The 15,088-nt window shown below is 43.1% G+C and overlaps 1 protein-coding gene across 5 annotated transcripts in view; it reads left to right on the top strand.

The window, feature by feature from the left end:
* The first annotated feature begins 1,629 nt into the window (after positions 1 to 1,629).
* Positions 1,630 to 15,088, top strand: part of RNASEH2B (ribonuclease H2 subunit B) — a 63,664-nt gene continuing 50,205 nt past the window's right edge. For 2 of the 5 annotated variants that reach the window (XR_004279128.1, XM_032314660.1), the window contains exon 1: positions 1,630 to 2,051. Coding sequence is in view for 4 of the 5 variants with exons in the window: in XM_032314660.1 (XP_032170551.1) it covers positions 2,000 to 2,051 (52 nt within the window). In the remaining variant the exon portion in view is untranslated. The remainder of the gene's footprint in view (positions 2,052 to 15,088) is intronic. The other 3 variants (XM_032314659.1, XM_032314657.1, XM_032314658.1) reach the window with 3 other exon arrangements.

The raw sequence follows: 15,088 nt of genomic DNA on the forward strand, positions 1-15,088 counted from the left end.
CTCCAGTTCATAAGACATAGTGACAGTTGCCCATGTGTGCCCTGGCCCCTCTCTTATTTGATTTTTCTTGCCCCCTCATTCGTTATCTGTCCCTTATCCCATTCTCCTCCATTTTGAAGACCTTTCCTTATGTGTCTGATACATGCTCTTAAAGGTACATGTATCCTTATAAAAGATATAGTGGTGGTTTATGTGTGTTTTTTATTTATCTACTTGGTATTCTGCTGTGAATCTAGTCCTGTCTCTGACTTTATTTTTCTCTTGATATGAAGCACCCATGTTGCTATGTGTACATCTAGTTCATTGCTATTTATAATAACAGTTTAAAATCATCTAAATACTGCTCACTAGGGAATGGTTAAGTAACCTTGGTAGATTAACAGTGTAAAATAATGTCTCCATTAACAATATTCTGGATGCCGTGGAAAACCCATTTATACAACGTTAAGAAAGACAACGTTAAGGGAGACAAGCAGACAAATTGTCTTTACTCTGTGAAACAACCACATAACAAATACATATTCATACAGCCAAGGGCTGGAAAGAATGAAAACAACTCTGCATGTCAGAGAGAGGGAACTGTGGGTAACGTTTCTTTCGTAGCTGTTAGTAATGATTACGGTGTGCCTAGGGATTTAGCTTACACACCATAACTTTTCCCATGGTATAATATTGGGGGAGGCAAGAGATCAGAGCAATACTAATCTTCTGCCTGTTCCAGCGCTGGCATTGCGATGTCCCTCCTCAGCCAGAGAGGGGTGTTCTGCAGTCAATTTAAACTGCATTTGTCACCCCCCGTGGGAAATGGAATTGAAGTTAAAACCCCTTTAGGAAGACTGAGATCTAGTACTGCCAGATTTAACTATCTTCCAGAAAAGTGAAGTGCATTAAAAGTTACTAATATTCTTCCAGTTGTACATAAATAAATAAATAAATAAATAAATAAGACATGGACTTGTATGGTGTCAGGAAAATTTTTGGAAGAACAGAGGATGAACTGTTAACAGTAATTGCCCCCGGGGAGGGGGACTGGAAATGAAGGGAAGAGGGAGACCTATCTTTATTTAAAGCTATGAAGGAAGGATTTATTATCCTCTTTTTAAAGACCACGTACCAGGCACTGCTGTTTCAAACAAAATTTTATTTTTCAAAGTTTAAATCTCCAAATTTCATGATTTTTAAACATCACTTTTTTAAATGCAATTTTTAACTCGTTACCAAGAATCCTCCAAAATAACAAATTCGTATTTTGAGCCTCAAATCGTACACTAACTTCTTTTTAGTGGTAAGGGCTAAGCCCAGTTTGAAGATTGCTTACATTGCGTTATGAATCACAAAACAAAATATTCTGACATTAAGTCCAACGCAGAACGCGACTGCTGAACAAGATACACTGACAAGAGCGACCTCAGGATTAGGATCGGTTAGGGATCGCCCTTAACAGGGAACCTGCTGCAGGCTCTTCCTCCCCGCCGGGCGGGCGCGAATGCTCCAGCCCCTCCGGGGGTGTTGGTTCCTCTATCCTGGGGCTCCGCTCCCCGGGGACCCGGCTCTCACCCCGGGACTCTCCCCGCCGGCCGCGCCACCCCTCGGCGGGCCCAGGCGACCCCTCCCGCCGCCGCGTCCCAGGGCAGCCGCCCTGCGCGCCGCGTCACTCGGCGCCTTCGGCGAGCACCTACCACTGGCCGCGCGGCGGAGGGGAGAGGCCGCGACCCTTCTCCGGCCGGCGGGCGACGCGCCACCCCTCGGGGCGCCTCGGCCTGGCGCTAAATTTAAAAATTTAACTGGCGCAGCTGGCTGGCTCCGGAAACGAAAGTAATTTCGTCCCGCGGGCCGCCTCCCGGGCTCTGGCGGCGCCTCGGCGCGCCGCGCTCCCCCGAATAGACCCTTCTCCCGCCATTTTCCGCCGGCTCGTGGCAGGCCCCGCGCCCCGCGGGTGAGGCCTGCTGCCGCCGGGCCTGCAGGCGTCGGGCTCGCGCCCCCGGAGAAGGCGGCCGGCATGGACTGCGGGAACGGGGCTCGCGCCCGGCAACACGTGTTCCTGCTGCCAGGTAAACACGGCCGCCGGCGACGGCGGCGCGCCTCGCCCGGCCTCTTGTTCGCCCGGCCGGGCCCGGCCCGAGAGCGCGGAGCGGCGGACGGGGATGGCGCACCGCCGGACTTCCACTTGGAGCGGCGCGGCACGCCCCCCGTCGGCCCTCGGCCCCCGCGGCCTGACGCGCGCTCCCCAGCGGGTTGCGCCTCCCTGCGTGGTGCGTAGTGGTGGCGCGCGCCCCTCGGACCCAGGTTCGGGACGGGATTCCTTCCCAGATTGTTGCTCCTCATCTTGGTCGCTCGTTACAGCTAGCTGCGGTTTTCACAACCCAAATGCGAAAGCGCAGAAACGGACCGAGCGTCTTGCTTCTGCTAGGGTGGGCCGTAGGAGGGGCCCAGGCCCTTCGCAGCGACATGGGCTCACGGTCTCTGGGCACGCAGTGGGGCCCTGGAGTGTCTGCTTTGGGGTGCAGTTAGCTGTCCCGCACTCTTGCACTGGGCAGCTGGTCCAACCTCTGGGTTCCCACTGGATCGAATCCTGCACTTTTTTATAGGGCCTGAGCCCTGGGCCAGGCCGTAGGCGGAGGGAAGGAGGCAGGAGGAAAGCCAGGTGGTGGTAGGGGCTAGGACAAAGGTGGTTCAAAGACATTCGTGTGGGTAGATCAAGACAGGAATGCTGGAGCCAAGCCTCTTCAGCCACCCCCTGGGTGATGAGGAACCATTCGGAGTCTACAGGGGCTTAGGATAATGGATAGTCAGTCAGTTTCCAGACAAGATGGATTCCAGTAAATGTCAGAATGAAAGGGGTTTGGGACTAGGGAGAGCAAGTTGGAGAAGTTTGACTCCATTATAGTAGATACATTGCGATGATGGCATAACATTGGAAATAAGGAATTAATTTTAGATTTAGGTCAGTAAATGCATTATTTTTACAGCAGATAATACTCTGATGATGTGATAGTTACTCAGGAACCTAGACTTTTATGATGAATATTGAAAATTATTATGTGACAGTCTGCCAAGTATAATTTGTGTATGTGTGTGTTTAACTTTTTCTCCCTTTATAAAGAGATATAAACTGTATACAAATTTAAGTGTGCATTTCAGTGAATACACCCCTGTATTTTCATCATGTATACATATGTATATACCCCTGTAATGATCCCCCAAGTCAAGATATCGAACTTTTCCAGCAAGCTCATGCCTGCTGTTAGCCTTAGTAGCCTTTATACTGACCTCTGTCACTAGAGATTTATTTTGCCTGTTTGGATAAGTGTGTACTCCTTTAGGTCTGGCTTCTTTTACTTAGCCTTATATCTCTAAAATTCATCCATATTGTGTCTAGCAGTGGTTTGGTTTTTCGGGTGGTTTTTTTTCATTGCTGTGTGTGTCTTATTGTATGAACTTCCATGTTTATTTCCTCTCTGGTGGGTGGGCATTTGGAATGTTTCCAGTTTGTAACGATTGTGAGTTATACTTCTAAGAACATGCTTTTATGAGGCTGTTGGTAGAAGGAGAAAGGCTGTTGGTAGAAGGAGACACTCATTTCCCTGGGGGTGTATATACCCCAGGAGTGGAATTGCTGCTTCTAGGTATCTGTGTGTTCAGCTTTAGCAGATGCTACTAAACGGTTTTCCGAAGTGGTTGTACCGATTTATACTCCCACCAGCGGTGTATGAGAGTTCCCATTGGTCACGTCCTCACTGTAGATGTCTGTATATTAAAGCCATCAAAGGAAAATTCGGGGTTTTGGCAGAATCTAGCAAAGGCTTACCTGTAAACATGCCTTATGTTAGAAATATCCTCTTGCTTTTGTCACATCAATTCAGTAGGATAATAAGGGCAGGAACTCTAATCATTCTTGCAGAATGAAGGGCATTCTTATGATTCAGATACACACAAGGGCCCATGATACTTTGCGTTTCTTATTTTCTGTTTGATCTTTGTTCTTTTGATCAGTATTGACATTTTCATTCTTGAGGTGTGTTTGTAGCCTCACTGTATTAAATACAAAAACTTTCAAAAATAGTTAAATATTGATGCATCCCTGACAATCCTAGGTTTGATGTGTTTACTGCTGCGCTGTGAGAATGTGAGTCAGCTTCCTGTTCCAAGCTGAGATGTCCTATGACCTTTGAGCTTACTGGAGTGGCTGAGCAGGCGGCTGGGGCCGGGTGTTATCAGGCAGGCAGGTTCTGAAACTCAACTTGTTTTCTGCTCCTGTCTTTCCAGCCGGCCTTTACTGCCACCTGCAGGCTTTGAGTGTACAAACATTGGTGTATTGATCATTCCTGCCAGGCAACAATGCTTCTCAAACTTGAGGGCCTTGGTCACCACCCCCAGAGTATTTGATAATGTGGCTCAGGGAGGGGGCTTGGGAATGTGCATTTCAAACAAGTTCCCAGGTGATGCTGATGCTGCTGATGTGTGGACACCACCAGGAAGCCCTGCACAGGGACAGCCCTTGGCAGTGGGCCAGGAGGCAGGATTGGTCAGCCTCAGGTTTAGCTCTCTTTGTGGGGGCCAGAATTAGTATCATCAGGGGTGCACATGGAAGCACAGGCTGTGAGGCCTGTCTTCACAAATACACATTTGTTGTCATCATTGTTGTTTTTAGCAGATGAGAAATCAGCCCCAGTAAGTTGTACGATTGAGAGAAGGAGACTACATCTTGGGTGGAGTGAGCACCATAGCTATAGTGAAGCTGGGCCCTAAAAAAAGAAAACAAAAATTTGTATAAGAATTTTTCAAAAGCATTCGGTGGAAGCAGTTTGTATTCAGTTTTAGAAAATTTCTGGGATCCGAAGAGCTTACTCTGTGTACTGGAACATAAGTGCATTAGCCAAGAGGCAAATAGAACTTCAGAGATTTATCCATGAGACAAATGCACAGCCACTGGACCTCGGAATGATACTTCTTTCCCCCCATTTAATTCCCGTTGTTTATCAAGTTGCCTACAATAACATTGTGTTATATGTTGAAGAATATATTAAAAAGCACTAGGGAGGCCTCTTATTTTCAATTTCTTTAGAGAAGTTGGATGTCCCAGAAAAACAAAAGCTGGAACTTGGAAGGGATACTTGTGATGTAGTCCGACTTAGGGACTTGATTTTCATAGGCCAGTGGGGACAGAACTGCCTCCCGTTTAAGCAAGGTAGGCATTTCTTGTAGTTTGGAATGGTCTTAAGTGTTTCTCCAAAATGGTCTGTGGGTAGTACCCTATTTGCAGTTTTAGTTACTGTAAGAGACCATCAACATCTCTATTTTTTAGAATTTGGTGTAAGTTTCTATCCCTCCTTGCTGCCCCAAAGGTAAAATTTTTTAAGTCATATTTTTTAACATTTTTCTCTACTCCACGTTTTCTACACTGGTCAGTTCTGCTAAGTTGAAATCTGCCCTCACGTGAGAGGTGGGCTGGGAACAGGTCCACTGAGCCTAGTAGGATACAAGATTGTGTGGATTGCTGGCATGGCTGAACCTTGTCACTGCATCAGCTCCAAGGAGATGTTAAAACATTGGGAAACCCTAATGTTGTGTGAAGGATAAAAGGAAGGAACGAAATGATCTCAGGACCACTAAATTCATCTGGGTTAGCTTGGTCTGAAAGCATGTCTCAGTCAGCCCCCTGATTAAACAGCCCCTCAGATCAAAGTAGACCACATCACATCTTCAGCTGTAGGCAAATTTTGCAATGACGTTATTCTCCTTTATCTCAAAAAATACACGTTGAAAAGAATTTTGAGGGAGAATCATATTTGTTATTTATTTCCCCACAGCATGAATAGTGCCTGCTTTTGTGAGGTTAGAGGATGGATTGCTTTTTGGGAAATAAGAATCACAGGTGGTCTGCCTCCCTTAGTCATCCCAGATGACTTAAGGAGCCTGTTATGAGCAAGAGCATATATTCACAAATAATAATATCAGATTTGTCTCTCCAAATAGAATACAAAAATAGATTTGAAAGCATTTTATGAATGCAGGCTTTAGAACTATGTTCTAATTAAATGATTGAAAAAGAAATCAAATCGAAAAGGCAAAACTGATTTTCCTGTTTAATGGTAGAGACAATTTTTTTTTTAAGATTTTTATTTATTTATTTATTTGACAGACAGAAATCACAAGTAGGCAGAGAGGCAGGCAGAGAGAGAGAAGGGGAAACAGGCTCCTGCTGAGCAGAGAGCCCTATGTGGGGCTCGATCCCAGGACCCTGAGACCATGACCTGAGCCGAAGGCAGAGACTTAATCCACTGAGCCACCCAGGCGCCCCTTTGGTAGAGACAATTTATATTAATGTTATTTCTGATTAGAGTCCTATAGCTTTTTTGTAAGCCCACAAGAAGCACCTCTTATTTGGAAAAAAGTAACAGTTGAAAGTATGTGGTAAAGGAAGAATTGCTATAGATCTAAATGACTTTTCAGTGACCCTAAAGACAGTACATATAACTGTATGTACAAGGCACAAGGTTAATCTCAGAAGAAAAATGTCAGTGGTTTTTTTTGTTCTTTGGCAGCATTGTTTGCATGCGTGCATGTTTGTGTTTGGAAATCCAGCCTTCGCTGAAAGTTTCCTTACTTTCAGAAGAGCTTATTCACAGGGGAGGAAACTATACTTAGCTTGGTGAGGGATGGGGAACAATTCAAACGCTGATTGTAGACAACCTCTGAGTAGTGAAGCTCAGCTTCTTGGAAGATGTGTCTTTTGCTGAGTAGTCTTCTGCAGGCCTTCTGCGGGGTGGGAGTCTCTAAACTCTCCCTCATGGAGCATGTGTAGTAAGTATTCCCCACACAAATCCTGAGGCTGGTTTTGTCTTTACAAAGTTGTTTTTGGTGGGAGCCCCACTGACCTTTCTCAGATGGTCATTAGATCTGCTCCCTTTGCTTGCGGAGCACATTCTGGAGGGGATGGGCTTAGTCAGTTGTCAGTTGGTGTGATTAAGCTGAGCCTGATGCTGTCCTGCTAGTAATTGTTCTAAAAGATTTAGGACACTTACAAGAACTTATAACTCTCATATATTTATCCTCCGAGGCAGAAATAAATTTTCATAAAACAAGAGTAAGAAATATTTTATTTATTTTTTTTCATTTGAGTATAGTTGACACATGATGTTACCTTAGTTTCAGGTACACAGCATAATAATTCAACAACTCTGTGCCTTATGTCATGCTCACCACAACTGTAGCTACCATCTGTCCATGCAAGGCTATTACAATACCACTGACTCTGTACTTTCTAGCTGTACCTTTTATCCCCATGACTTACTCATACCGTAACTGAAAGCCTGTATCTCCCTCTCCCCTTCACGCCTTTTGCCCTTCTCCCCGCCTCCCCTCTTGTGGTGACCATCAGTTTGTTCTCTGTATTTATAGGTCTGTTTCTGCTTTTTGTTTATTTTGTTTTGTTTTTATATTCCACATATAAGTGAAACCATAGTATTTTTCTCTGTCTGACTTATTTCATTTAGTATAAAACACTCTAGGTCCATCCATAGCAAAATCTTCTCCTTTTTATGGCTGAGTAATATTCAGTTTGTGTGTGTGTGTGTGTGTGTGTGTGTGTGTGTGTGTGTGTGTTGAGATACCAGCTTCCTCTTTATACATTCATCTACTGATAGACACTTGGATTCCATATCTTGGCTATTGTAAATAATGCTGCAATAAACATAGGGATAGTCATAACAATATTTTTCTAGATATGTCTCCTATGGTAAGGAAAACAAAAGCACATCAAAATAAAAAGCTTTTTAAAAAAATTTTGACTGCCTCAAAGTAAAAAGCTTCTGCATAGTGAAGGAAACCCATCAAACAAAAAAGTAACCTACTGAATAGGAGAATATATTTACAAACATTATATCCAATAAAGGGTTAATTTCCAAAATATATAAAGAACTTATATAACTCAACATAAAATAAACCTCAAATAATTTGATCAAAAAACGGGCAGAAGACCTGAATAGACACTTTTCCAGAGAAGACATCCAGGTGGCCAAAAGATACATGAAAAGGTGCTCAACATCACTCATCATCAGGGAAATGCAAAGCAGAACCACCATGAGATATCCCCTTACCTTTTCAGAATGGCTACAATCAAAAAGAGGAAATAATAAGTGTTGGTGAGGAGGTGGAGAAAAAGGAACCCCCGTGCACTGTTGGTGGGAATGCCTTTAAGGTGATGCAGCCCCTGTGGAAAACAGGATGGGGTGTTCCTCAAAAAATTTAAAGTAGGACTACCATAGGACTACCAGTAATTCTAGTACTGGGTATTTACCTAAATAAAACATAATGTTTAATTTGAATAGCAGAAAAGGAGCTGCATGGATGTCCCCCATATCCTCTAAGCTTTCACCATGATAACAACTCATCAATATTTTCTAACATGTTATATTAAAACACAGCTAAAACTGGGCTTGTGCTTTTTCTTGGCTCCATGTCCTCCGCCAAATTGTATCCTCTTTGTAAAGTCTCCATTTCTTCTTCTTTACAGTGGGGAGCACAGTCCCAGCCTCCAGAGCTCTTCCTTGCACCCCAAGCTCTTAGCCCCAGACTTGGGACAGAGTAAGCATTGAATAAACATTCACTGAAAGGAAAAATGTCTCACATTCCATTTTTTCCCCCTAGTCTTTGTTACACTGCCCTTTGTCCTCCTTTTCCACTTCTGTCCAAATTCTAGCCTTTCTTCAAGGCTCAGTTCGACTTTAGTTTCCACAAAGCTAAGCTATTGTATGGATCACAAAATGAATTCCAGTATTCTTAAATTTTTCTCATTTTTCTGTTTCTGCCTTTTATTTCACTATGTACTCATACTACTTATTCACTGTAACACTCACTAAAATACTGAGGGATACTGGGGTTATACAATGTCTCTTTCTTTGAATGCCCAGTGACTTTGGGTCTGCCTAGACCTCTGGCTGCTCCTCTCCACATTCTCTGCCTGGCAAATGCCTCCTTATCCTTTAAAGTCAGCCCATGGCTCTTCTAAGACATCTTCCTTCTGAGCCTCCCCGCTGTTAGTGTGCAAGCTAGTGGTACCTTCTTGACTTATCTATGCATTTCATCATGATTATTCAGTTCACTATCTTTTGGGGGTGTGTGGAGCAGGGCTTAAACTCATGACTCTGAGATCATGACCTAAGCTGAAATCAAGAGTTGGACATTTAATCAACTGAGCCACCCAGGTGCCCCAGTTCACTGTCATTTTCATATAAATATGTATTGAACCCCCAGTACACGTGCCAGCGGCTGGAGAGAATCCAGGTGTGTATGTCCTGCATCACCACCACGGGCTTCTGAGTGCTGGGCGCCTTTGCCTTAAGCTTCAGAGCCCACCCTTGCCCAGTGTCTCTGGAAGCAGAGCATGCCACTTAGGACTTCCAGCCTTTTTTTTTCAGAAGTCCTTTGTATGTGCCTTTTAAATATCTTTAAAAGGTAACTTTACTTTCCAGGTATGACTGTTGCTAAAGTGGAATGGGCTGTGTACCGAAAAGTCAGATCTATATGTTCTGAGGACTGTTTTATTATCTGCCCCTAGAACAACTAGGATCCGAGTTGGCCAAAGTCTGTAGCCAGAGCTGATTTCCTGCAGGAGCCTAAGACATTTGGTGAGGCTCTGCAGTATCCATTGCTCAATTTCGAGCACTTAAATCTTCATTTAGAGGGGCACCTGGGTGGCTCAGTGGGTTAAAGGCTCTGCCTTCAGTTTGGGTCGTGATCCCGGGGTCCTGGGATCAAGCCCCGCATCGGGCTCCCTGCTTGGTGGGGAGCCTGCTTCGCCCTCTCTCTCTCTGCCTACTTGTGACACCTCTCTCTCTCTCTCTCTCTCTCTGTCAAATAAATAAATAAATAAAATCTTAAATCTTTATTTAGACATTTTTCTCCCAATATTTTTTTAGTAACTTCTTATTTTCTTAAATCTTTATTTAGACATTTTTCTCCCAATATTTTTTAATAACTTCTTATTTTCTTAATTTTAAAGATTTTATTTATTTATTTATTTATTTATTTATCTATTTGCGAGAGAGAGAATGAGAGGGGGAAGGGTCAGAGGGAGAAGCAGACTGCCCACTGAGTAGGAAGCTCGAAGCAGGACTCGATCCTGCGTCTCCAGGATCATGACCCAAACCGAAAGGCAGTTGCTTAACCAAATGAGCCACCCAGGCGCCCAGTAACTTCTTTTATTAGAATACTAATATATACCTTTTAGTAAGACACAAAAACATAAAGAAGAAAATTATCTATCATCTTGCCACTGGGAAATACCAATTTTGGAAATATTTCTTTCCAGTCTTTTTATCCTGTGAGTATCCCAGTATGAAGTCAGTGTTCTTAATTTTTTTCTCATTTTTCTATTTTTACCCGTATTTCACTATTTACTCTTTCTACATGCAAGTTTATTTCCATTGTAACAAAAATACCAAATAAGTACTACTTCACAGCGTACATGTTTTGGATGGATTATCTTTAAGAGTGGATAAAGACTGAAAATACAAATGGATGCCAGAAGGTGAGCATAAATTCCCAGAACCCTAGCGGACACAATGGCATGTTGGGATTTCTTAAAAGCCATTCGAGGTTGATTTTTTAGGACAACCATGACCTCCTGCAAACATCCATTGGGGCGCTTGCCATAAATAGGATGACAGTTTGAATGGACCACGAGTCAGTCTGCCTTGGTATGGAAATTACTGTTTGCTTCACGTAGAGTCAGTCTATCTGACTTGTGTTACAAAACCTGGCCTATATTCCTTTAGGAGTTTCCTAGCTGGGTCATCTCTTCCTAGGAAGGGCCAGCTGGGTGGCAGGGGCAGGGGCAGGGCGGAGAGTCTGAGAACATTGGAAACACGGCTCGCAGCACGAGGAGGTCCAGAGTGTCTGCCTCTCTTGAGAATTCACTTCCTCTTCTCAAACCAGCTTCCTCCACTTCATGGAAAACAGGCTGCACATTGCACCAGCCTCAGATCTGGTGTCTGCTGGGAGAAGCTGCCCCTCTTCTCTTGTTTCAATTTTCAAGACAACCTTCTGACTGGCCCCTCTGAGCTCTCATGCAAGCACAGCCTCACCCCCTATTAGCTGTAGTCTTGAGGGCCAGCTCCACTACAGCACCAGGTGGGACTGGGAGGACGGAGGGTACCTGAGGGTAAGGAGCGCTTCTCCAGAAGAAGGAAAGGCGAGGCTCAGCAGCACAAAGCCAGCTGTGGCCCGTACCCACCAGCGTGCAGGGCTTGTCTCAGCCGAGCATGCGCAGCTTCTCAGGTACTAGTGGTCTCTGACTGGGTGGCAGGGAGGTGGGGCAGCTCCTTCTTTTACCCAGGGTTTATATAATCTGAAGGAAGCCCATCCTCTAGGGTCTGTATCTTCTAGCCCTATACCTTCGCACTGCACTTCGATGTATGTTACTGTAGCTGACCATCTCCGTGGCCTTGGGAAGTAGTCAAGGCAAGCTTTATTATCACCATTTTACAAGACTTCGAGAAGTCAGATCATCTGACCAACACTCAACAGGAATGAAATGGCTGAGATTCCAGGCACTCCCCGGTCCTCTGGGACCCCTACCGTGTGCCAGAGGCCACTCTGCTGACTGAATGGCGCTACCTAACCAGGGTAGGAGAGCTGGGAGGATCAGAAAGGGCTGGGTTTCCCTCTCTTGTCAGGTTGATGACCAGGGACCAAGCACACCTATTCTGGAGCCAACCTGGTTATGGTTGGACATCCCAGTCAGGTCTGTTCTTTCAACCCCTCCAGAATTTTCCTGCTTCCTAGATATTTTGAGAGCTCCATCTTGATGTATTGTTGGTCTCTGTGGCTCTGAATTGACTGCACACCTAAATTTTTTTCATCAGTTTCTTCTTTAGCACAGAGACCAATCCCAAAAACATGGCTATGGGTAGAGGCAGCCCCAAGAAAATGGAGATTTTATCTTCTCTGGTTTTGGTGAAGGCCAGTTTTCATTTTTTATTTTTTTCTTCTTTCTTCAAAGCTTCAAAATTAAAAAGATACTCTTAGAGGAACCCATAACTTGAAAATTATTTCTCTGATGCATTCCTCTCTCTATCTTTCTTGGTTTACCTCCTGTAGTGTTCAAGGAAGCTGAAAGCTTCAAAGCCAGGAACGTGACCCAGATCTCTTTGATGGCAGTGGTAACATCTTGGGAAGGGAAGCATAGAGTTAATGCTGAAATTAGCATTCCTGGAAGTAGCAAGTGACTTGAAAATTGTGCTGACTTGTCTTGCATGCATTGTATTTGTGTCCTAACCAAGTGTTTCCAAGGAGCTATCCCTGGCAATAGAACAGACGGAACCAAGGGGCTTGAATGTGTTCTAATGGCCGATGACTACAGAAAATGAACTGGAACCTATTTAGATCACTGTATTGCATGAGCATGAGAGTGATGTTCTCATCTTTTTTTTTCCCCTATTGGACCTTCTTAAGAAAATGGAATACTCTTGATATGGTATCTAAAAATAAAGTAAGTGATGCTTTGATGTCTGTTCTTTCTTTTCCATGTAACAGTGGGTGTGTGTTTCTCAGAGCTGTGTGCCAGAAATCAGACAGGGCCATGAACAAATGTCCATTGCTTCCAAGTCATAAGAACACTTGGCAAAAAGGTGACTTTCCCTCCTGTCTCCTGTCTTTGAACTTTAAACGATATGGAGAAACTTGTCTTAACAAGAGAGGGATAAGAAAGACCTGCCAAGTTTAAACACTGGTTGATAACTAGCTTCATATCAGCTGTACAACCCATACCATGTAGTCTGAAGATGAAAAATAGTGTTCTCTTTTGCCTTCTACAAGAGCTCCTGACTAACTTGCCGGTGTCACAGAATGGTTAAGTCCATGCCTTGATCCACGCTGTGTACTCAGGTTATCACAGAAATCTCGGGGGGTGTATTTGGCAATGTATGGGATATTGCATTCTCTATCAGGAACATCAGTTTCCCTTTCTCGCATTTGGTCAAGCTTGACTCTATCTGGTTATCACCTGAGGTTTCTTGTGCCCCTCAACACATTTCTCTCATCCTTTATTTATGTCTCTTTTGATCGAACCCTTTTCTCTTTCTCCCTTTCCCGTTTTCCTTCTGCTGCATGCACCTCTGGCAGTGTGGGATTCTGGCCGCACTAAAGTGGGGGCAGCTGACTGGATGACTTTTTGGTCCTCAAGGCCGGGAAGGACACAATAAGAGGAGACGGAGGAGTCTGGGACATCTGTGTTGTGAGAGAACAGTTGTATGAGCTAGTTCTTGTGCTTCAGAGCTGCAGCTTCTGTTTTTTGAGTTGAGACGGATGAGATGGGAGATTAAGAGTTTCTCTGAAGTATCATAGTTTAAACTGTTGGTTGCCTGAGTTTATTCTTGGCTCTACATACAGTTAAATAGCTCTGCGACCTGGTTTCTTAACTTTGGAAAACTTTCTCATGCAAGAAAGTAGGAATCCCAAATAGTGCCTACTTCATAGAGCTGTTATAAGGATAATATTATGTAACTTATATCAAGGACATTGCCCAGTGTGTAGTAAACGCCCAATACATATTAGTCACTATTCATTGTTTTACATTCATTGGACACAGTTGTCTCTTTATCACTGGTATGTTTTCTTTAAAGTTCAAATGTCAGGAAAGAAGCAATCAGACTTTCCTTTCTGTTGAGGTACTTAGATCAGGATGGTAAACAGATGGAAGATTTGCTGCTAGAGTTAATGGTGACCAGTGGGACATAAAATTGGACTTTTATAGAAAACACAAAGACCACAAGAAAGCTGCTATGGATTGGTTAGGCGTAAGAAGCTAGACCGGCAGGGCTAGAGACTGTTGGGAAGTTTAAGATATTTCTGAGTCCGAAATGACTGAAAAGACTGAGTACCCGCTTCTGATTTGTCTGAATTCTTTTATTTTTGTGAAAACACTCTTTTGGCCAGCATGGCTTATGTTTTCTCTTCTGTAAGAGAAAACAGTTAAAGAAAAAAAAGAAGAAGAAGAAAGAAAAGAAAAGAAAGAAAGAAAATGTAAAGCCTACTCTTTAAAAAATATATAATTTGAAGTCTTACTTTATTCAGCATAGTTTTAGAAGAAGGTGTTTCATACAAGTCAATTTTCTAGATAAATGAAGTTTAGCTTGTTAAGTATCAAAACTTGTTTCACCCTTTCTTACTGAGCTTTTACTAAAATCAAAGAACACATTCATGTAACATTTGTTGAGCATGTCACATGTGCCAAAAACTGGGTATTTTACTATATACAATCTTAATTTTCACATGTAAAATGCATTATATTTGGGGTTCTTTAAAAAAAAAAAAAATCCCAGTCCTAATGTAATCTCTTCTTGGAAAGCTAATTGTTAGGCCCTTAGATAATTTTGTGCTTAGAATTTCTTCAGCTTTTATACTTCGATCTTATTATTCCGTACATATATATATATATATATATATATATATATATTTTTTTTTTTTTTTTTAAGATTTTTATTATGTATTTGACAGCCAGAGATCACAAGTAGGCAGAGAAAGAGAGAGAGAGAGCTGAGCAGAGAGCCTGATGTGGGGCTCGATCCCAGGATCTGGGATCATGACCTGAACTGAAAGCAGAGGCTTTAACCCACTGAGCCACCCAGGCGCCCCTCCCTACATATTCTTAATGTTTCCATATTATTGAGAGAAAGAAAACTGGTTTTCAACTGAGTGCTTATTACATATTTTAGCACTTTCACATATATTTAAGCTGAAGAAAAACCTATAAAATAATAATTATTATACACATTTTATAAATGAGGCAACTGAGGCAACAGAGTCTGAGTACCATGCCCAAGCTCATACTGCTAAGAAGAAGTGGAGCTGTGAGTCGATTGTGGACTTCTCTGGCTCCAGATCTTGTGCTTTTTCTATGCAGACATTATCAAAGAAATAGGCCTCAATTAAAACTAGGTTAATAGATTATGCTTCAGATTCCTTCCCATTATTCTAAAAACAGATTTTTTTTTTCTTCCTTAATTAATTTAGCTATCCTTTAGCTATGCTAGATGTAGGTAAAAGTTAGAAAAAAGATGGCGCTTCTAAGCCTTTGGATGAGAAA

This window comes from Mustela erminea, chromosome 15 (assembly GCF_009829155.1).
Source record: "Mustela erminea isolate mMusErm1 chromosome 15, mMusErm1.Pri, whole genome shotgun sequence".
NCBI lineage: Eukaryota > Metazoa > Chordata > Mammalia > Carnivora > Mustelidae > Mustela > Mustela erminea.